Here is a 23,457-nt window from a genome sequence, read left to right as displayed (position 1 = left end):
CAGGGCCCCCGAAGCCCCAAATCCGTCCCAACAAACGTCAGGTTAAGTTTTATCTGGAACTGTGTCGAACTTCAAATGGGTGTGGGAACGAACCATTTGTTAGAATTAATGCTTGCAAATACAATTTATAAGAGTATTTATTGTTTCTCATCTAACTTAGTAAGGTTTCGGGATCGAGATAAAACTCGATTTTGTAAAGCCCTTTGTAAGAGGTCGTTGAAAATGTCCCGAAATGAAATTAACGAATTATTGCTAGAGCCGAAGACAGATTAAAATGTATTCTTTATTATTCAACGTATAGCTATCTAATTGTAGAATAATGAAATCGGTAGAGTAGTTTTTGAATTGAATTGGAACAATCGTATAAAGAAAATTTAAGATCCCTCATAGACTCAATAGGTAAATAAGCATTTAATATCTTTAATATTATTTCAATAGCGTCTCTTCCTGAATCTAATCTAGAATAAAACGGTATAAACATCAGTAGCATACATAGGGCATAAAAATCAATAACTGTTATATGTATAATTCAAAATGTACAGACACTTTTAAACTGAACATATTTTTCCAAAACCCATCGGTTGTTTTCAATTTATTGCGTATTTTTTGAGTTAAGGCTTCACAATTTCAAAGCTTTTATTATCTTCAATGTTCAATATGGAGATCTTCATAAAAATATCTTCGTCATCCATCACGAGCAAAATCTGACTTGCATTATTCCGAATTTCGATAACTTTCTATGGGAAAAATACTTCACTGATTTTTGGACGAAGTTTTCCGATGAAGGACAAACTTCCATTGATTCGTTCTCATAATGTTCAAACGATTCGTCTTATATAACTGTTGGATTTTGATATCTTACTCAATGCGTTTAAGTACGCCAAACTTTTCATTTATCCGTCTTATTTTGTAGGGGCATTACAGGCTATATTATTTTAAAGTTTTAACATTACATAAAATTGCAAAAATGAGGCCGGAATAAATGATTTGATTAAATGATACACTTCGTATTATTTGAGAATGACACTTATGAAGTTGTCAATATAAAATGGCATTAAAAGTCTATGTAATATTGGTCGCGCCAATATATATTAAATTCAATATTAAGCGGACTGTAAAACTTAATCTACGCGGTGTAGCGAAAAAGGGAAAGGGAACACACGGCACATACCTCGTCTGAGGGAGTAGCGTCCAAGCAAGCACGCGGCACAGCACCACGCGGTCAAGGGTCCTCCAGCTCGGGCCAGGCAGACCAGATCCAGTCCTTCACTCCACACACACACACGCGGCGGTTCAGCGCCACCAAATAGGAAGGCGGTTACACTAGCACAATGCCTGAGATATCTAGAGAACCTCGTGGAGGTTCTCCGGCGGTTGCGGGTTACGATCTTTATGAAAGATCTCTTCGATTGATGCGGTGACAAGAAAGCCTCATAAAGGCTGTCCGGTATGCGAATTATACACGAAATGTCTAGAGGCCTCGTGAAGGCACTCCGGCGGTTATTGAGATCGTCACGGAAGATCGATGCAGACTGTGTGATGTATATGCGTCATTACATCCAATAGGGACGTTGCGGTTGCTTTAAAAGCGTGCGGTGATTGGTTGTGCTCGCATGTAAGGAGGGTAGTTGGATTACACCACAAAATAATAAATATTTAATTTTAATTCACTATTTTAATAATATCGGCGTTACCAAATATGGTTTAAAATAAAAGACAACATATTTGACTTACTATTTTTCTTTAAATATTCTATATCTCTTAAGATTGTATTTATAAAAATATCAACTATGTTAGATATATTCTAATACTGATTTATAAGTACATAAAAATGGCATCACATTATATAAATCGGATATTAAAATGCTACAATTATGACGGTTGAAATTTTTTATTACATGTTTTCATCATGTTTCATTTACGTATTTACATATTATAATAAAAATATTTTTTATAACTGTATCCATATTTAAATCGCATTATGTTATAAATAAATCGTCACACTATAATAGAAGGTAGAAATGACAAAAAATAACATAATAAGTGACAAAATATCAACATGGCAACAAATTCTATGAAACTACTTAATCTAAACATACATTAGTATTTTAATTCAGCTAGTGTCTATTATTTACAATTATAATAATAAACATTTAATGTGCAGACAATAAATTAGTATTTTTATAGTAAAAACACTGCAATACCTGGTCTAGTGGTAAACTACAGATATATACGTGCAAAGTTTAGTGATAAATTAATATAAATTTAACATATTATACTTAATTATTATTGACCGCCTCCTTGGTACAGTGGTTAACGCATGAGCGTAGAACCGAGGGGTCCTGGGTTCAATTCCCGGTGGGGACGCACAAAAAAAAAGTCTCGGTCTGGCAGGACACAGAAGGCTGATCACCTACTTGTCCCTATAGAAAATCGATCAGTGAAACGGATGTACATCATCTGCCCCATACCCCACTAGGGGACACGGGACTTCACTTTTTTTTTTATACTTAATTATTAAAGAAACAAAATTACTAAATTCTTATAATGTTTTAAGTTAAGGTACAGCTTAACAAAAATAACAACTATATTTATATAATCACAGACAAACTGTCATTTAAGATTCCTAATGATTTCTAACTAACTCTTATCCACGTCATTTCCTTATTATTAACAATTTCTATTCTATTAAAATATTGAATTATTTTATTATCCTTAAATCACACAAGGCACAACCATAATCAACCTGATATTATAATCATATAAAATTTAGGCATTACGCAATTAAAACTTATTTTGCATTATTTGATTGTTTAAATAAAGAATAAGCGAATGGTGATGGACTGACATTTTGTTGAAAATAAAAAAAAATATTTGGCCCTTTATCACAGCGCCATCTAGTGCCAAACTAAGATAACAATACAAAAAAGATATCAATCTTGTGCCACAGACTTATCCCGGAAATGAAGGGTGTCATCACCGGCGCTTCCATATACTAGGCATTACTTTGATAGCTTTCGGCATATTTAACATTTACACAGAAATAAAACATACAGCACTTGATGAAGTCAAAAATGACAACGACGTTGGTTAAATTTTTTCGCAATTTCAAAGATAGTGACATTGTGATATATATTAACAAGCATTACACACTCTGAAGTTACTGTCTGCACTGACTAGGGCCAGCTTAACACGTTCAAAATACATCTCTGGATACAGAATATGAATTCAGAAAGCACGGAAACGCATACAATTTCACTGTTTGAAACCCATTCTGAATTTAACAGATTCTTAATTTTTCAGTTAATATGCTTCTGACGTGTGCACGTCCGGACCCAAAAACAAGATTCTGAATTTAAGATGCAAATATTTCTAAACATTTATTTTTACGAACATACACAGAGCAATTAAAATTATGAATCGTCTCAATTGTGCAAAATTATTAGCTTAAATACACAAAAAAGTTACACAATACACGTGTGAATTTAGATTCTGAATTTAGGAATTGAATTCAAACAGCCATTCCGTTAGGGTCAGACCAGCTTAAAATATGCTAAGACGACAATATTGTAAGCATTTATAAACCGCCACTTCAAAGAGGGTTTTCATAAATGTTAGAGAGAGATGCAATATTTTGAATAGCTCTATCCTTTTCTGTAACTCAAAAATACTTAACATATTCCAACACTATTTATTCTTCAATGCGAGTAAGAAATGCGAATTAATCCTCTGCTTCATAAATACTAGCGGCTTACAAGAATATCAATCGAGTTAATATAAACGTCACTTCCATCGATAAGATTATAATAATAATAATACTCTGCACAATTAATTCCCTATTGTTTAAAACAAAATCCTTACAAAACAAAACTTGTACAATATCTTTTCTGTCATATTCGTACATACATCAATGAGCTTATGCAAGAACGAGACAAAACACTGCACAAGGCTACAATAAATAAATGACACTAACACAATCTCATATTCAGCTCGTCATAGTCTTGTCCTCATAGGGGACATTTTACTATCGTACGCATCAAATATTTTACTATTACTAGTAGAAAACACCGGTTTTAACGACGGTTTCTCATCCTCGACTATCGTTTCACAAGTCTTGTCAGAAGCTTCCTTTTCCTCTGAGGTTTTCTCGCGTTCTGCTGTTGTAAATGTACGCTGTCTGCCGGGCATCTTTCGAGCGATTTTGGCCACTAATGGATGGACGAGGCGTTCATCAAAATTGTCATCGTCATTGCCGGTTATGTAGCCAATGACGACGCCGCAAACTACGCACACAATTGTGCCTATAACAGCATACCACATATACGATATTGAGTATACCTTCATCAAACTGTCGAATCTGGAAAAGATAATGATTCAATGATTTTAAATTCATACGTAGAGAATGAACGTGAATAAAGCAATTAAAAAATATGTATGGTTAAGTAACGTTAAATGATATTTAACAAAACTATAACCGCCATCAAACTTTCAAATAAAAAAATTATTCATAATCGGTTCACCCAGCCGAAAGTTTTAGATAAAAAAGCCAAAAAAGCAAAATGCAGTCGTATTGATAATGAGATTCTTTTTTTTTAAGTCGGTTTATTAAATATACATTTAAACATTACATCACCAACGCACCACCATAAAACCACGAAAGAATTGTTATAAGTTAAATTAAAATTCACTTAACATTCTTTGTGATGATCATATTATGGTATACAAACCATGCACAAAATATAATAATACATACTTGCTGTAACCCGCGGCGTTACGCGCGTGTTAACCGATTAAAAATTAGCCTATTATATGGCTAATTGCTAGTCCAGACTATAATCTATCTCTGTACCAAATTTCATACCGATTCGATAAGCTGTTTTCGCGTGAAAGAGTAACAATCATGCATACACCCGTCCACTTACAAACGTTCGCGTGTATATTAGTAGGGTTGCTATGACGGCTTACAAAGCATACTCACAGAAGGTTCTCATTCGGTGGCCTCGGTGTGTGCGTGCTGTCAATCGCGTCGAACACGGACGCGTATTGTGTGAGTGTGCGATTCGCAACTACCGTCATTGGCTTAGGGCTTAATGCGTTTAGTGTAGCGTTGGGACAGCTCTGGAATATAAAAAGATATGTATATTAATATATTATTATTTTTTATGTCATGAAAGGGCAACTGAGCTGGTTGTTTGCAAGATAGTAAGCAATCGCCGCCCATGAAGATTTGGAGAGGCAGTGCCTTTGCGAATGCCCTTCCCACTTTGAAGTGCGGGATAAGGAAAGGATTGACGACTGAAAAGAAGAAATGGACTGAGAAGAGAGAGGTAAAGGAATCGGGTTTCCGGTGATTTTGCAATACTTTGTAATGTTTACAACTTCAAGATTCAAACTATTTAGATTTATTCAATCAGTAGAAGGTAATGAATATAGCTATATATTATCAAGTTGTCATCCCGGATCAAGGCCGATTGAGCCAGGACAATCGTAATATCCTAATGCCTTATAGTTTGCGACCGTCTCCTTGGTTCAGTGGTTAACGCGTGAGCGTAGAACCGAGGGGTCCTGGGTTCAATTCCCGATGGGGACGAACAAAAAAAAAAGTCTCGGTCTGGCAGGACACAGTAGGCTGATCACCTACTTGTCCCTAAAGAAAATCAATCAGTGAAACGGATGTACATCATCTGCCCCATACCCCACTAGGGGACACAGGACTTCACTTTTATATTTTGTATCTATTCTCACCTCAACAGACAAAGGTAGCATAGCCATTTTCGCATCCACATAAATCAACCTGCCCAAAGCCATCCAAACGGTCAGGACATGAGATACGATCATCCCACACATTGCCCCCTTCGCATTGGCCATTGGAAACAAAGCAGCCAATAGAAACACGCCCAAAAGCGCACCAGATGTCGCTGATGTCACCAGCATGTTGGCTTCCACTACACCGTTCACGAGGCTCACGAATAATGACATACCCATTATCGTTACAGCTGGAAATGAAGGAAAAAAACCTTTTAGGTAATACGTTCTGTTTAGTTCGGATGGAAAATAAATAATAGTTTAAAAAAACTAAAAAACACGCTTTAACAAAAATCATATTTTGCAAATTGAAAACTGGAATAATTTTATCAAATTAGTGTATTGTCATCGGTCCTCAATAAATCTACAAAGTTAGAACGAAATCTGGCCGTTTAAAGTGGGTCAAAATCGCGCCCAAAGAAGTCGGTTACAAACAAACATACAGGTGAAGCTAATAAAAAGCGTGTAATGACAAAATACACGTGAAAAATTCTTTATTAAAGTGCTTAATCTGGTACTAAGGATTGTCTAAATAACGAGAAATAATGGAAGTTTCTTGATATATTTTAAATCTGTTTTATCCATATATCGCCTAATGAGTTACGTAAGAATTTAGAATATAGTGTCTCGTAGTCGTAAGAGTTCTACACAGATTTGATACCATTATCTGTAGAAATATCTAGTGCTGAATATAATACAGTGATTTGGATAGTCATGTGTGTTTAATGTATGCGAATGAATACGCAAAGTTTATTACAAAATTATATTAAAGACTTCTAACTATACATAAGTTAACGACTGAAATATAGACAAACTTAATGCGTTTCTTTTTATTTGGTATTATATTTTCATTAAATCTTAACAAACAATAATTCTTGTAGCAACAGGCACGTTACGGCAGTAGGTAAAAGTTAATGTTGCTAACTCACCGTAAATGACGCCAATCACCTTAATGATCGTCAATTGTTGTTTGTCGTTTATCCCTCTGAACGCTGGCGCGGTTGAGATAAAATCTTCCCATGTTACCGTAGACAATGAGTTTATATTTGATACCATAAAACTGTAAGAAAAAATATTGTACTGTAACTCTATACTCGTTTAAAACAACCGTATTTATATGTCTATCTGTCTCTTCTCACGCCTAAACCATTAAAAGGATTTGGATAATTTGGTATAGAGTTAGTATGAGAATGGAGAATAGGGTGGATTCGTCCCCGATAGCCTACGGGAACAGGAGCTAACCTTCTTTTGTTTAACCATGTGAGAAAAGCTGCGGGCTGAAAGCTGGTAGTTATGTGATAAATGCTAGTTCAATCGTATTTTATTAGAAAAACAATTCACTTTCAGCGTATTTTGTATTTATATATTTGTTGATCGTAAACCTAAAAGCAATTTTTAAACAGATATCATTCTAGAATGTTAAATGCTAAATTTTATAAATAAATAAATAAATAAATAAATAGAATGATATTGTATCGTAAAATTATAATTTGTGATCAGTTTATAAATAACTAAAAAAAAAATCAAAACTACTTCAGTTCGAAAGAAAATTTCAAATCAGACCAGATTTAACTACGTAATAAATAATAAATGATGACCTATTTTAGAACAATAATAATATAAATGTAGGAACATCACTGCTGTATATAAAACCATATCTCACCTCAAAGCTCCATTGAAGATACTGCCCAAAAACAATCCGAGCATACCCGGCAAGAATCCATACTGATCTTGCACATAGAAGGGCAGTACTTCATCCGGCTCGCTGATCCTTCCACTCATCAAAGGGTCACAGTATCTATATAGCCCATATAGTGCCATACCAACAACCCAGGACAAACTAAACAGAATACAGAACGCAGGAACATTGGCCAAGAGAATCTTCCTGACTTTTGCTTCGCTCGGCATTGAGCAGTAACGTTGGACCAACGTTTGCTGGCAGCCGTATATGGAAACAGACATGAAGAGCTGGCCGAGGATTGCGGAGAAGGTGTCAACGCGCACTGTTGGATCCCAGGTGAAGCTGAAACGGAAATAGATATACTCATCAATATTATGAGTGTGTGACCTATTTTATGGTATGTTTTTGAGCTGGAGATAGGTGCTTAGAGAGTGGGTAATTTTAACCACAGCAAAATACCTTATTTCAATGGAATTTCCTTTAACAGGCGGACATACTTACGAACAGAAAGCTAACCAGTAATTGCCAACCAAATTGTTAAATTGTAATGCTATCAGTTCTTTAATTAAAGATACAGGGACCATTTATTCCATGTTAGCTATATAAACGATTGTTATACGTATCTTATATTGGTATACTGTAGTACCGGTAATACTGAAGTCTAAGAGAAGAAATTGAAGAAATTCATCCTTCCACCATCAATATTGTCCTGTACAACCTTAATGTTAGCTATATAAACGATTGTTATACGTATCTTATATTGGTATACTGTAGTACCGGTAATACTGAAGTCTAAGAGAAACCGATATCAACTCACTTGAAGAAATTCATCCTTCCACCATCAATATTGTCTTGTACAACCTTAACTGGGCCCCCGGATTTGATCGTGGCTTGTATTATAAAGGCGCCGCTTACCAGTACCATTGTCAGTGTTTGAATAACATCAGCTCTGAAAATTTAAATTTATTTGATAAATATTTGTTACATTTGTACCTACTTCCTTTTCCTCACCCGTCCCAGTCCATTCCTTCTTTCCAGTCGTTAATCCATTTTTTTTCCCTTACCCCAAAAAAGCGGGCAGCGCATTCGCAGAGGACCTACCTTTGCAAATGTTCATGGGCGGTGGTGATCGCTTACCATCAGGCGAACCACCAGCTCAGTTGCCCGCTATAACATAAAAAAAAAAACATAAAAAAAAAAAAAAAAAAATACTTATTGAAAACTAGCGGTCCAAGCCTTCCACAATATATGGGCTTAGATAGCCATAGATAGCATTGAAATAATTTTTCAAATCGGACCAACAGTTTCTGAATTTAGCGCGTTCAAACAAACATACAAACAAACTCTTCAGCTTTATAATATTAGTATAGATTTGACATAATATACATAGGCCCTATAAAATATTTTTGTGCTAATTTCTATGCTCTTAAGGATAAACGGTTTTTACAAATTAATAGGGTAGGTTTAAAGATAAATTTAGATCTTAATTGCGAGAGTGATACATAAAACATTTGAAGATTATCAAATCTCAATTTTAACGTTGCATTCTTTCGACTAATTTCTGCTTCAACCTAACTATATTTAAAGACATTCAATGACGTTTTTATTTCATTTATATTATTCGTCATATCCAGCAAAGTAACCTGTACAGTCTTATATACTTTCAAGGCAAGATATCACACCCCCAAATCTTTGTATGAATTACTAAGTCAATAGCAAATAAAATAATCATAACCGTATTTTTAATGTTATTTTATGTTTTATTTTAGTTCCAGTGATTTTTTCTCAATCTTATATTCATAATCAACTAAATGTTAACAAAGCTGTGTCGTCAGCTTATTCATCTTAAAGTATTGATAAAAAAAAAACCACTCACATCAAAAACTCAACGTTTTAAAAACGTCTGTATAAAATCAGCGCTACATTCTAGGTAGTTACGTGAACTCGCGTCTAGTCGCGTGCACTAATAAGCAATCGTTACAAAAACAACTTTAAATACTTCGCATAAGGTTGGATTTGAATAACGCTATGCTAAAAGCATACACATCTTCGTGTGTGGTGAGTGTTTTGCTATTATTTCCGAACTTTACTTTTGAAGCTGTGCATCTTGGGTTTATAGACCTTCTAGCTGCGCCCCGCGGTTTCACCCGCGCAAGTCCGTATCCCGTAGGAATATCGGGACAAAAAATTGTCTATATGTTATTCCAGCTGTCCCGCTATCTACGTAACAAATTTCATTGCAATTGGTTCAGTAGTTTTTGCGTGAAAGAGCAACAAACACACACATTCTTACAAACTTTCGCATTTATAATATTAGTAGGATATAGTAGGATTAGGATCCTCACAATGCTCTCAATCTTATATCAGTTGAGCGTGTACAATTCCAGAACTCACCGTATGGCAGCAGCCAGCCCGCCAAGCAGGTTAAACACCACAGCTACCACGGTAAGCGCGGCAGCTGACGCCCAATGCGGTAGGCCGAGTATAGCGTGCAGGGCCACTGTAGGCGTGTACACAGTGACAGCGAGGTTCAGGATCTGCCGGAGTAGGAACGTCGCGGCCGCTAGACGTCGAACTGATTTGGAACCGAATCGCATCTGAAAGGAGTTAGATATGATGTGTATTCTTTTTTTAAATCTTCTTAAAGCGCAGTTTTTTTGTCATAGAAGTTTTTGTACATAATACATTATCTTTTGTCTTTTTTATTTTCTTAAGGCCTAGTTTTAAGGAGTATGAGAACTTTTTGAATATATAAACAAATATAAACAAATGGCGATATACGATATGAAGAACTGAGTTTAAAGTAACTTAAACTTGAATTAGTTCTTCATGAACTTAGAATTTAGTGTAATAAAACTAAAAATGAAACATAAAGAAATTGTTATTTAATATATAACATGTTGATTTTCTTTTCTATAAAACATGGTTTTTAATATTGTTAGACATTACGTCTACGAATATAGATATTAAAATACCAAAATAATAAAGCTGTTGAATAAAAAATTGACCTTATTAATGAAATGACAAATTCTCAACAATAATAGTAAATGTGTTAAATTTTAATCTGTATCAAGGGTTTCCAAACATACCTCCAAGTACTCATAAACGGAGTTGGTTTGCAGCCTGAAGTAGACCGGTATGAAGACCCAGCAGACGATAGGGAATGCTAAGATCATGCCATACAGCGTCTCCCACATCGCAGAACCAAAATACACGAGCTCAGAGGGAAAGCCTGAAATGTAATTTATACTGTGTCACACAAAGATGCTTAATACATGGACGAATCCTGCTAATATCTACTATATAAAAATAAGTCTGGTTTTCCTTCCTGACGCTATAACTCCAGAACGCAGGAACCGATTTTTGCATTCGTTGGAAAGGTCTCGGGCTCCGTGAGGTTTATAGCAAAGAAAATTCAGGAAAAATTTGAACAAAAAAGCGGGAAAATAATTTTTTACATACAGCCATCTGGTGGCGAAACGGAGTTCGCTGGGTTTGCTAGTTTTTATATATAAAACACGAAATTTATCATTCGCGCCAGATACTCAGTTGGTTGTTTTTTGTCAACGGAAAAATACGTGCGTAAACTTTAATTTCTTATTTCTATTTATTTTTCATATATGTATTATTACTCCTATTGTGTATTGTGTGTCATTTTATATGTTTATTTTTATGTTGTGGTATTTTTATGATGTGTGAAAGTGTGGATCGGTAGGTCTTTGCTACTCTTTCACGTTTAATCTACCGAATGGATTTTAGTAAAACTTTACAATAATGTAACTTAAACATCACATAGGCTAGTTTTTATCCGCGTTCCACGTGAGTGAAACCGCGCAACTTTATTTTTTGTGTGTTCTGAACACTAGCGCTGACCAAGTTAAATGTATCAACTAGATTATTAAATCGTATATTCATATATTTTTATTCATTCCGAAATATATTCATCATGACAAGCCGATAATGAATCCATTATAGGGACACAGTAGGTAAGCCAAGTACGGATTGGTAGTTGTCACAAGTCTTAGAACTTTCCATTCTTGGACATGCCGATTTCATTACAACGGTGCCCTCCACCGAAAACGATAAGAGAAAAACATCAAGGGAATATTTGATTATTTTACGATTAACAATTTTTATTATGACATCTTCGCGCAATAGACGCGAGTGTGGTCGTAAATCTGGTTTTCGTGACCTTTCAACCTTTAGTTATAATTATTTTAGGCCGGCCTTATGTTGATTTTCCATTTTCATTACAACTTCTCAATATATAGGTGTAGATATACAAAAACTATAATTTTTCCATAGTGTTAACATGTTAACTAAATGACCGTTTTCGACATTTTCATTTGATCACCTTTTTTAAGTGGGGAAATCTTGCATAAGATACACGGCTCCCGGGGAAGCTGTGTGTATTGTAGGCAACATATATTTTTATCACAATGGATTATGTCGGATTCCTACCGACTGAAACCCCACTGTATTCCGATTCCCATTAAACGGGACTGCGGGAACACATTGTACGCTCCAGCATGTTAATTTGTTTACCTATCCATACCTTATTTTTTGGTAATAAGCCCAAACGTTCTATAGTTATTTGTCTATCTGGCAAGATAATTAGCGTTGTAGAGACTTTTTCTACAACATTGCTGAGTCAGGGCCTTTTTGCCCACAACCCACACATACACACCTGTTGTTATTGTTGAAAGTGTGTTGGTGTTGTTCTTATATTATAAATGCTTCTTTTTGTAATTATTATTGTGTTTCTTAGTTGGTTGCAATAAATCTTTTATATTATTATATTTACTATTTCCTTTGTGGATATAATAGAAACCAGGTCTTATCTCGAACGTAGACTAGCTGTTTCTTGTATGGTATATAATACAATACTTCATATAGTATACGTATATAATGTTACAGCATAATATGATCACGAACGTGCATACTATCTTAATCTTAAACATGTATTTATCTACACGACTCTGAATATCTATTTATTTATTCTAGAATCGTTGCTTCTATCATAACTATATCAGAGTTGCCATATTTTCAGTCGTTTTTAAGAAAAGAGTTTTCGAGGGCATTTTTTGTGTTTATTTACTTACATACAACTTTTCACTGGATGAATCTCCTATGTGACTCATGTTATAATTGAAAGCTGGTGCCTCCCATGTGATCCCATTTAACATCAGATCTAAACCGCGGGACACAGCTTGTGTGAAATATAAATTAAACTCCTTCACCTTGATACGCGTTTATTGCTTGTAAGCACACGGTAACAAAAAACACATACACAACATTTATATCATACTAGCGGTCCACCGCGGCTTCGCCTGTGGTACAAATATAGCCTATAACACGCAGAGATCGCGTACATATTCAACGATGGAAGAATTTTTTAAATCGGCTTAGTAGTTCCTGAGATTATGACGCGCAAAGAAACAACGTTTCAATCTATACATACAAAAATCAATCCCTATTTCCCTTGGTCACGCAATAATCATGAACGGTTGGACCGATTTCAAAAATTCGTTCACCATTAGAAAGCTCCAATTGCACTGATTGACATAAGCTGTATATGTACCACGAGTGAAACCGGGGCGAACAGCTAGTATTTATATAGTTATAAGTGTGTGTAACCTATTCTAAAATTATATTACTCACATATATCAAACTATCCAATACTTTATAATGATATTTCACATTATAACACTTTCCAACGTTTCGCACTAGCGGTCCGTCCCGGCTTCACCCGTGGTACATATATAGTGTATAACCTTCTTCAAGAAATGGGCTTTCTAACACTGAAAGAATTTTTCAAATCGGAAAAGCAGTTTCTGAGATTAGTGCGTTCAAACAAACAAACAAACTATACAGCCTTATTACCAGGGATACTTATTTTCAGGGATGACAATTATCCTATATACTTTCCCGGGTCTCCAATTGTATCCGTAGTAAATTGAATCCAAATCGATTCATTGATTTGGGCGGGAAGATTAGACAGACATACAGACAGACAAATCGATAGACTGACGTACAGAGTTACATTCGCATTTATGATATTAGCAACGATAGCGTACAAATGGATTATTCACAAAAAAGATTTAAATCAAACCAGCAGTTACCGAGATTGGCGCGTTGAAACCAACAAACTCTTTATTGACATATATTTCCTACTAGAGATACTACAGAAACCTAAACTCACATATTTTCACATCATTGTTATCTTTGAAGAACCGGATTTTAACATAACTAATAAATTAACAACACTAATTGTCAGATTAAGCAAAAACTATATATATAGAAACGTATTATTAAAAGTGATGAAACGAGTTTATCTTAACATTTCGCACATACGAGTTATTTTTTTGTTAAAATATGTATAAGAAATATAAAAAATAACTAACTTGATCATTAGTGACATGTGGTTTAAGAATAAAATATGAAATAACAATTTTTTTTGAGTTACGTTTTTTTCCATGGTTTTTGTGTTCGTTAATATTATTTTAGTATGCAAATCTAAATTCTAACACTAACTTAATAAGGTTCATGTGTCCATGATTTTTGTATTCGTTATTTCTTATGTCATTTTTGGTATGCAAATCTAAACTCTTACTCTAACTCCATAAGGTTCAAAATAATTTGTCGTCAGTGAGAGATGTTTATACCTACTGGAATGATTTAGCTAATTCGTTAATTATGTGTATTATTGACGAATGGCTCATAAAAAGAAAAAAAAAGAATAAAAGAAGCGCGGGAATTTAAATATTAAATTATACGGAATAAAATTTAACTTGATAAGCCATTTAACTTGACATATACTGTCTACTAAACATTTGAAGTCTTATCTCTATCACTACATAGTATTAAACAAAGTTGCTTTCTCTGTCCTTATGTATGCTTAAATCTTTAAAACTACGTAACGGATTTTGATGGGCCTTATTTTAACGGATAGAGTGATTCAAGGGAAAGGTTTATCTGGGCATCTATTAAAATACTCCGAATTAAAGCGTGCGAAGCCGCAGGTAATAGCAAGTATAATATAAAATTCTCGTTTCACAATGTTAGTCACCATACTCCGCCGAAACCGCTGGACCGATTTTTATGAAATTTTGCGTGCATGTCGGGTAGATTTGAGAATCAGCAAGCATCTAATTTCATACAACTAAATGAACAGCGTTTGCCGGGTCAGTTAGTTTTTATATAAAACTAGCTAACCCGGCAAACGCTGTTTTGCCTTACTCTTATCCTTTAGGGGTATGAAAAATAGATGTTGGCTGATTCTCACTCATACCCAATATGCACATAAAATTTCATAAGAATCGGTCCAGCCGTTTCGGAGGAGTTTGGCAACGAAAACTGTGACACGAGAATTTTATATATTAAGATTTAAAATAAACTATTACGTATGACTATGCTATTATTTATATCTATTTTATTACAATTGTATTAAATACATTCAATACATCTGTACTTTTGTGTGATTCTTATAAATAATTCTTACCTATAATAATTATAATATAATTGAGAAAGTGTGTCTGTTTTTATGTTAGTCTATTCTCATGTCGCTCCGCGGTTTCACCCGCGCAAGTCCGTATCCCGTAAGAAAATCCGGATAAAAAGTTGCCCATGTGTTGTTCCAGTTGTTCAGCTATCTACGTACCAAATTTCATTGCAATCAGTTCAGTAGTTTTTGCGAGAGTAACAAACACACACATACATATATTAGTAGGATATTTGTGTCTGGAGATAGCTTGAAGTCTAGAGTGTGATATTGGCTAATTTTTACCGAAGAATCATCTGAAAGATGATTAAACATCCAGATAAATTATGATTGATGATGAACTACTCTTGATTGCACGAGCGAAGCCGAAGGCAGTAACAGTTGCTATACAAACTCGTCTGGCAAGTATTATATTTTTATTAAAGTTCACAAGGTTTTTATAAAATTTCAATTTGTAAGTAATACGAAAACTTATTTCATGAATACATAATTTTCGTACGTATAGGTACGTTGGTAGGACGTTGGTTAAAAAAATATATTTTTACTGAAATTAAACTGGATATTTTAAACATTATTATACCTATTATAATGTGTATAAGTATCAATTTAAATTGTACCTATATATAGTAAAGCCCCGAGTCCCCTAGTGGGGCAGATGATATACATCTGTTTCACTGATCGATTTTCTTTATGGACAAGTAGGTGACAGCCTTCTGTGTCCTGCCAGACCGGGACGTTTTTTTTTTGTGCGTCCCCACTAGGAATCGAACCCAGGATCCCTCGGTTCTACGCTCACGCGTTAACCACTGTACCAAACCTATACATAACACAAGAATAATTATAACATGAGTATTTCATTTAATAATTAAAAACTATTTACGGTATTTCAAACGCGATTTATTCATTATTCAACTATTTATCTTAGCGTTTCGAACACTTAGCTTATTACAGGCGTATTTATAATTGGTGTAGTCACAATCAAACATAAAATGTGATAACATTTTTTAATTAAGTTAAGCCTCATGTCACCTAGTGGGGTATGGGGCGGATGATATCTGTTTCACTGATCGATTTTCTCGATGGACAAGTAGGTCTTCTGTGTCCAGCCAGACTGAGACGTTTTTATTTTTGTGAGTTCCTACTGGGAATCGAACCCAGGACCCCTTGGTTCTACGCTCACGCGTTTACCACTATACCATAAAAAAAGAAATAAAAAAGCACTAAATAATATATAATAATTATATGTTATTAAATAATCACATATAATTAATTACTCCAAAAGTATGCATTCATTTTTCCCATCCTAATAATATAATGCTGAAAAGTCTGTTTGTTCGAACGCAATAATCTCAGAAACTGCTGTATTGATTTTAAAAAATTCTTATATCGTTAGATGTGTTCGTTATCCTTAAGTGATATATATAAAAGGCAAAGACGCGGTGCATCGTTTGTATATATTCAACTACGTACTACACAAGTAATGTTTTTAAACTATAATTAATTATCCAATTACATATTTCTATACCAAGTTTATTAAATTACCATGCGCCAGCGTCTTGGTAAAACCCACTCCGATAAAACCCTCTGTTATAATTAGCCATTCACTGAATCAAATTACTACAGATGTGTATAATTTGTATGAAATTGCTTATATGATCGCAGGAATTAATCATTATAGCAAATCGATTTTATTAGCTGCACCTTGTCTCAGATAGGTGTCGATTCTTCTTTGAGAATTATAAGAGAGACATTCTTATGCTTTGATATACAATGTCTTGTTAGTCTTGTAAATTAAACGTTCATTAAACGAATGTTATTTGGTTGTATAAATTTATTTTAATTAATGAAAATAACGTTTAAAAATACTACAGGTAGATTAATTTTATGGCATAAAATACATACTAATCGATGGATAATTTGATTAAGTAATTACATTTCCGCATATAATTTAAACTGAATTTGGATACATTTTTTAAAGCCATGATAAATTTTATAATATCTTAGGATGTATAATGATAATGCGACCGCCTCCTTGGTACAGTGGTTAACGCATGAGCGTAGAACCGAGGGGTCTTGGGTTCGATTCCCGGTGGGGACGCACAATAAAAAAAAAAAGTCTCGGTCTGGCAGGACACAGAAGGCTGATTACTTACTTGTCCATAAAAAAAAATCGATCAGTGAAACAGATGTGTATCATCTGCCCCATACCCCAGTAGGGGACACGGGACTTCACTTATAATGATAATGTAACGTCTTAGTCACCCCATGAATTATGGGTTAAATGGGTTAAATATTATAATGAATATCCGTTAAAAAGGCATTAATTTCTATAAATATGACTTGTAGGTGAATTATCATAATCTAATATAAAGCACTGTTACCCTTGCGAATAGACAAATAAACCGATTTGATTTAAATCTAGTACAGAGATAGTGCTTCGACTAAAGAATAGTTTCTATTCACGGCAGCGAGATCGATCGACTTTTTCCTTTAATATGCCTGTAGGAAGTAACGGGCGATAAGCTAGTTATTATAGACATTTGAATCACGTCACACAACAATTAACAAAGGCAATTATAATACCTATTATTTCATAAAAGATTAAAGGTAAGTAACATATAGTTACTTAAATATAACTTATTTCACTTACCCAAAAATAACCTCACTCCCAATGTGCCTCTAGCCACAGACAGCACCATCGATAACACGGACACCCCTCCCCCCGCAAAGATGTACGCCCGCTTCGCGTTGCCCCCCGCCTTCGCGTCCTTCTTGCGCTTCCATAGCGGAGCGAACGACGAAGCGAACACGAATATGCCAAACACCACGCACTCCCATACAAGCCAACCAGTGTTCATGATTACTGGAACAAAGAAAATAACGTAATAAATATAAGTAATATGGCATTGAAATGCAAGATATATCAACAGAGTAAGTGGAACCCAGAGGCCCGTATCCTTTTCCTCACCCTTCTCAGTCCATTCCTTTATTGCGGTCGTCAATTCTTTTCTTATCCTATTCCTACTAATATTATAAATGCGAAAGTTTTTAAGGATGTGTGTGTGCTTGTTGCTCTTTCACACAAAAACCACTGAACCGATTGCAATGACATTTAGTACATAGACAGCTGAACAACTGTAATAACATATAGGCAAATTTTTATCCCGATATTCCTATGGGATACGGACTTACGCGGGTGAAACCGCGGGGTGCAGCTAGTTATTTATAGTTATTAGAATATGACTAGCGATCCGCGCCGGCTTTGCTCGTAGTATATATATCTATACTAATATTATAAAGCTGAAGCTAAAGGTTCGTTTTGAAAAATCTTTTAGTTTTAGATAGCCCATTTATTAAGGAAGGCTTTATATGTACCATGGGCGAAGCCGGGGCGGACCGCTAGTAGTTTATAATACTCGGATATCACGTAACTATCGAACGGTGAAAGAAGTTTTAGAGGAATATAATTGTATTTTTTTCCAATTGATATAAAAATATGATAATTTAGCTTAATTAATTCATTCATTTCTTTCGCATGATACTATCTACTTTCGGATTCTTTACTTTAACACGTAGCATACTCAGATCAACTGAAAAAATATGAAAAACAAACCTCAAACTTTGATATTACCTACGCAAAAAATGGCTTTCAAAATTATGGTCATTGGCCTCTTAATCGTGAAGACGAAAGGTAATAAATCTCGAATAAACCTCTATTTTTTGTACACAAGTCATGTCTTATCAAATGAATAAAAACTATGCAGATTACAAATAATAGAACACGGCCTAAATGTTTAATTTAACCATAATTTATGCTAGGATTTACTTCATTGTAAAATATAAAAATAACATATTTTTAACTAGAATTTAAACTACTGGTTTTCTTGGGTTCCATGTCCAAACGGTGAAACTGTACCCAATTATTTATCTGTAACCATTAGCTTTTAAAAATAAAACGATAGGTTAACAGCTATAATTGTAACATTATTTAATAGGCCGTACAAAAATATTTTTCTGTAATATGTATTTATCTCTCTTTATATTTATCACGCATGTATCTGTTATGAAAATTCCGTTTTGTACGACGCCTACACTCTCACTTCACTTTTCCTTTGCTTTGTGGTTGTTTGGTAGAAATCGCTCAATAGCGATAGCGCCTTCTGTACCTCAACTTCTTGTGCTGTATTTTTTTCGTCAATTTCTTTGTGTACAATAAAGAATTATTACTATTATTAAATATGATTGAAATCATTTGATATTTTATTATGGGATGGTTGATACATCCATATATGGCTATGCCAACCATAGCTTTTAGGTCCTGATTTTTTATTCATCATCAGCCCATATATGTTCCCACTGCTGGGACACAGGCCTCCTATGAGGGTTCAGGCCATAATCCGCCACGCTGGCCAAGTGCGGGTTGGCAGATGTCACATGTCGTCGATCTTTTAATTCTTGGACATGCCGGTTTCCTCACGATGTTTTCCTTCACCGTTAAGCAGTGGTGATGTTATCCACATGCGCAGATAAATTGAAAAATCAATTTATTTCCTGCACGCTCGCCCGGTCGCGAACCCCGACTTATCGATTTTGAAGTCCGAGGTTCTCACCACTGAGCCACCACTGCATTTTTTATTAATTGCTGTTATATTGTTACAAATACTTTTCATCGGCCTTCCCAAACCATTCCTTCTTTTCCGTCATCCCTTTACAGTTGCTGACCCCTTAAAACCGGGCACCGCATTCGCAAAGGCACTACCTCTGCAAATATTCATGGGCGTTGGTGATCGCTTACCATCAGGCGAACCACCATCTTTTGGCATACGTTGTAGGGTAGGATTCCATAGGTTAAATCTTTAGATACGCGTAAGTTTAGATTTCATTGCCAGCATTTATTGTTTATTAGCCGTTCTCCCCGGTTTCACCCGCGGTTATATAGCCTGTGTCACTGAGTGCAATTGTAGTTTTCTAATTGTGAAAGAATTATTGAAATCGGTCCAGCCGTTCGCGTGATGGCGTGACCGAGGAAATTAGGGATTCATTTTTATATATACAGGTGTATACTAATTATCTTTAATTTAAGATCATTAGCAAGCAGCACTTACAATGTTCAAATGAGGAAAAGGAATTTTCCTCCTACAGGTTTTAGAAGTCATCAGGGGAGTTCCGAGTTTTTGTAACAACACACTTATGCCAAGTAGGTATTCATTATTATTTATTTATTTAAATTATACTATGCCCATGCTATATTTTTAATGAATTTCCTTGTATGATTCACGTATATATAGGTATACGTTTAGAAAAAAAAGGTTTTAACGGTTTAAATTGCGATTTATTTTTAATTTGTCATTCATTATTTATACCTACATTTCGATGAACGCAATGGTCAGTCAGGTCAGGTCAATAAATAACCGTTTGTTTAATATTGTTTACTATAAAATATTGTAGTGTAAGGTATACAGAAATTTAAATTTAAATGGCAATAGATATGTATATTACCGTCGAAACCCTGCCGCATAGACAGGCGGCTGGCTTAGCGCCCAGAGCTTGCATTATTATTTATAAATATTGGTTTGTATATTGTACTGTCTGTTCGCCCCGGCATCGCTCGTGGTGCATATATATAGCCTATGTCACTTAGTGAAAATGTAGCTTGCTAATGGTGTGAGAATTTTTGAAATCGGTCCAGCAGTTTCTGTGTGAAATTGTTACAAAACATACAAAAGTTTCCTCTTATTAGTGTAGATACTTCGCTTATTTTAAGGGTTTCGTACCCAAAACGTAAAGGGGACAGACGTCTTCCAGTGTCTGTCTGTTTGTCTGTATGCCTGTATGTCCTCAGATTGTATCCTTGAACCGTGATACTTAAGCAACTGAAATTTTCAGATATAGCCTATTTCTATTACCGCTAGAAGAAAAAGCAATAAAAATTGAGGTTTACACGACTCCTTCCACGGACCGTTGGTATCTATGCAAGATTTTCCCATTAAAAAGAAGTCTAGTCCCCAAGCAACCCGCCAGTCTGTGCAGCTAGCCCAAAAGATTAGTCTGTTAACATAACCATTATCACTGATGTTACACATCAAAACTAGTCTAAAATGTATATCAGAAAATCGTGTGATGACATCAGATCATTGTATTTATAAAGAGATTACCTGATAAGTCTGTCTCCATTCAACGTAGTGAATGAATGAAGGTATCGTTTATAAACGCACAGTCATTTAACACAATAAACATTATCAAATATTAGATAGGCATACAATATATATCTTAAATATAACAGAATTCTGCTACACTAATATTAGCATATTAAAAACGTAAGGTATCAGCTGCTAGAGAAAGATATTGGGAGGAAAATTATAAGTCCGTATCTCGTAGGAATATCGGGATAATGTGTTGCTTATATGTTATTCCAGTTGTTCAGCTATATTCGTACCAAATTTCATTGCAATCGGTTCAGTGGTTTTTGCGTAAAAGATTAACAAACACACACACACATCCTTACAAACTTTCGCATTTATAATATTAGTAGGACTAGTGGGATACTAATAGTATAAGGCTGAAGAGGTTGTTTGTTTGTTTGAACGCAGAACTCAGGAACTAAGGAACTACTGGTTCGGTTTGAAAAATTCTTTCAGTGTTAGATAGCCCATTTATTGAGGAAGGCTATAATATGTACCACGGGTGAAACCAGGGCGGACTGCTAGTTATAAGTATATTTATTAATGCAATAGAATAATTTTTTGTTACGTCTTTCACTAATGCTTTTTAATACTATAAATGTTAATCACATTAACCTATTATATGTAAGCTTTAATTATACATATTTTAGCGTAATGAGGTTTTTAAATACATATATTATTAGTTAATTTTTTTAGACCCGATAGCTATTGGGCCGAAGATATTTCGAAACGCTAACGTTTTAGACAGACAAATTTTCAAATAAAAAAAATCAAATTAAGAACCTCCTAGTGCTTCGAGGTCAGTTAAAAATAATCTTTGGCGTCGTGCATTTTCGTCAACTATTTCGTATAGATATTGAATCGACACCAATTACAACCACTTCGCCAGTCCGTCTATTTTACATACAATGTTCCATGTAGCTATGTAGATCATAGCACAAAGGGTATTGTCTTCTCACCAGTTTGTTCGCAATATTATGACATACATACATTCAGTAAGTTATGTAATAGTTAGAACACAGCATCATTATGGTATGACAGTCCTTGGTCGCTGCGCTTGTAGTCTATATTACTTATCTGTCAGCAAAACATCCTACTAATATTATAAATGCGAAAGTTTGTAAGGATGTGTGTGTGTTTGTCGCTCTTTCAGGCAAAAACTACTGAACCGATTGCAATGAAATTTGGTACGTAGATAGCTGGGCAACTGGTATAACATATAGGCAACTTTTTATCCCGATATTCCTACGGGATACAGATTTGCGCGTGTGATAGGTAGTTGTTAAATTAATAAATAAAAATAAACACGCTACACTCCTGAAATTATGATATTGTTACTGATTATTGAAAAATGTACAAAGTATGAACTAAGACTATCCGTTTAAAGTGGTTCACTAAAGGGGACTGTAACATACAAACATACAGAAGAAGCAAAAGAATACAAACATATTAAACGCGGGTTAATTTAATTACACACTAATCACAATATATTATTAATGTGAAAGTTTTTGTTTGGATGTTTGTCCGCCAATCACGCTGAAACTACTGAACGGATTTTGATGAAATTTGTTTTACAGACAGATTACCTCACGGTGTTTCCTCACGATGTTTCCCTACACCGTTTTATGCAGTGGTGATGTTATCTACAGGCGCAGATAAATTGCAAAATCAATTTATTTCCCGCACGCTTGCCTGGTCTCGAACCCCGACTTATCGATTTTGAAGTCCGAGGTTCTCACCACTGAGCCACCACTGTTTAAATCAAATGAAATCTTATATTCACCCGCTTATAACATAGAACCAATAAATGACTGCTCCCTTACATAATCCACGTCGAGTAATTATGATAAATGTTTCAACTGTGAATATTTTTAATAGCAGCGACAGTATACATTATTTATTATTATATTCATACATGAGATTATCTATAAACACACCGTTTATATAAATTCTATATAAATAACGTACAGCTGAAAAGTATGTTTGTTTGGACGAGCGATTCTCAGGATCTTCTGGACCGATTTCAAAAATTCTTTCACCATTTGTTGTATACGTTATGTGTTATGGGTGAAGCCATAGCGGACAAATAATCAAAAGATAAAAATAATAAAACAACGGGTTATTATATGTTTAACGTGTCTGTGTGTTTTTTGTGGCAACGCAGCTAGAACGGATGAACCGACTACGATTTTGTTGTTTTTGTTTGAAAGGTGAACTGCTATTCTTTCAGACCTCACTCAATAATTGAATCAAATGAAAGGACTCGTCTAGTAGATAACTTTGTGACA

General features: G+C 34.8%; 1 protein-coding gene across 1 annotated transcript in view; it reads right to left on the bottom strand.

The window, feature by feature from the left end:
* Positions 1-2,854: 2,854 nt before the first annotated feature.
* LOC119837962 (sodium-coupled monocarboxylate transporter 1) overlaps positions 2,855-23,457 on the bottom strand; it is a 29,990-nt gene continuing 9,387 nt past the window's right edge. The window contains exons 2-10 of the mRNA XM_038363761.1: positions 17,638-17,850; positions 10,576-10,718; positions 9,881-10,083; positions 8,304-8,435; positions 7,469-7,828; positions 6,735-6,865; positions 5,746-5,996; positions 4,979-5,118; positions 2,855-4,357 (exon numbers count right to left, since the gene is read on the bottom strand). Of these exons, the coding sequence (XP_038219689.1) occupies positions 3,994-4,357; positions 4,979-5,118; positions 5,746-5,996; positions 6,735-6,865; positions 7,469-7,828; positions 8,304-8,435; positions 9,881-10,083; positions 10,576-10,718; positions 17,638-17,845 (1,932 nt within the window). The 5' untranslated portion in view covers positions 17,846-17,850 and the 3' untranslated portion in view covers positions 2,855-3,993. The remainder of the gene's footprint in view (positions 4,358-4,978; positions 5,119-5,745; positions 5,997-6,734; positions 6,866-7,468; positions 7,829-8,303; positions 8,436-9,880; positions 10,084-10,575; positions 10,719-17,637; positions 17,851-23,457) is intronic.

This window comes from Zerene cesonia, chromosome 29 (assembly GCF_012273895.1).
Source record: "Zerene cesonia ecotype Mississippi chromosome 29, Zerene_cesonia_1.1, whole genome shotgun sequence".
Taxonomy (NCBI): Eukaryota; Metazoa; Arthropoda; class Insecta; order Lepidoptera; family Pieridae; genus Zerene; species Zerene cesonia.
Note: the sequence above shows the minus strand (reverse complement) of the source record. Positions and strands in the feature narration are given on the sequence as shown.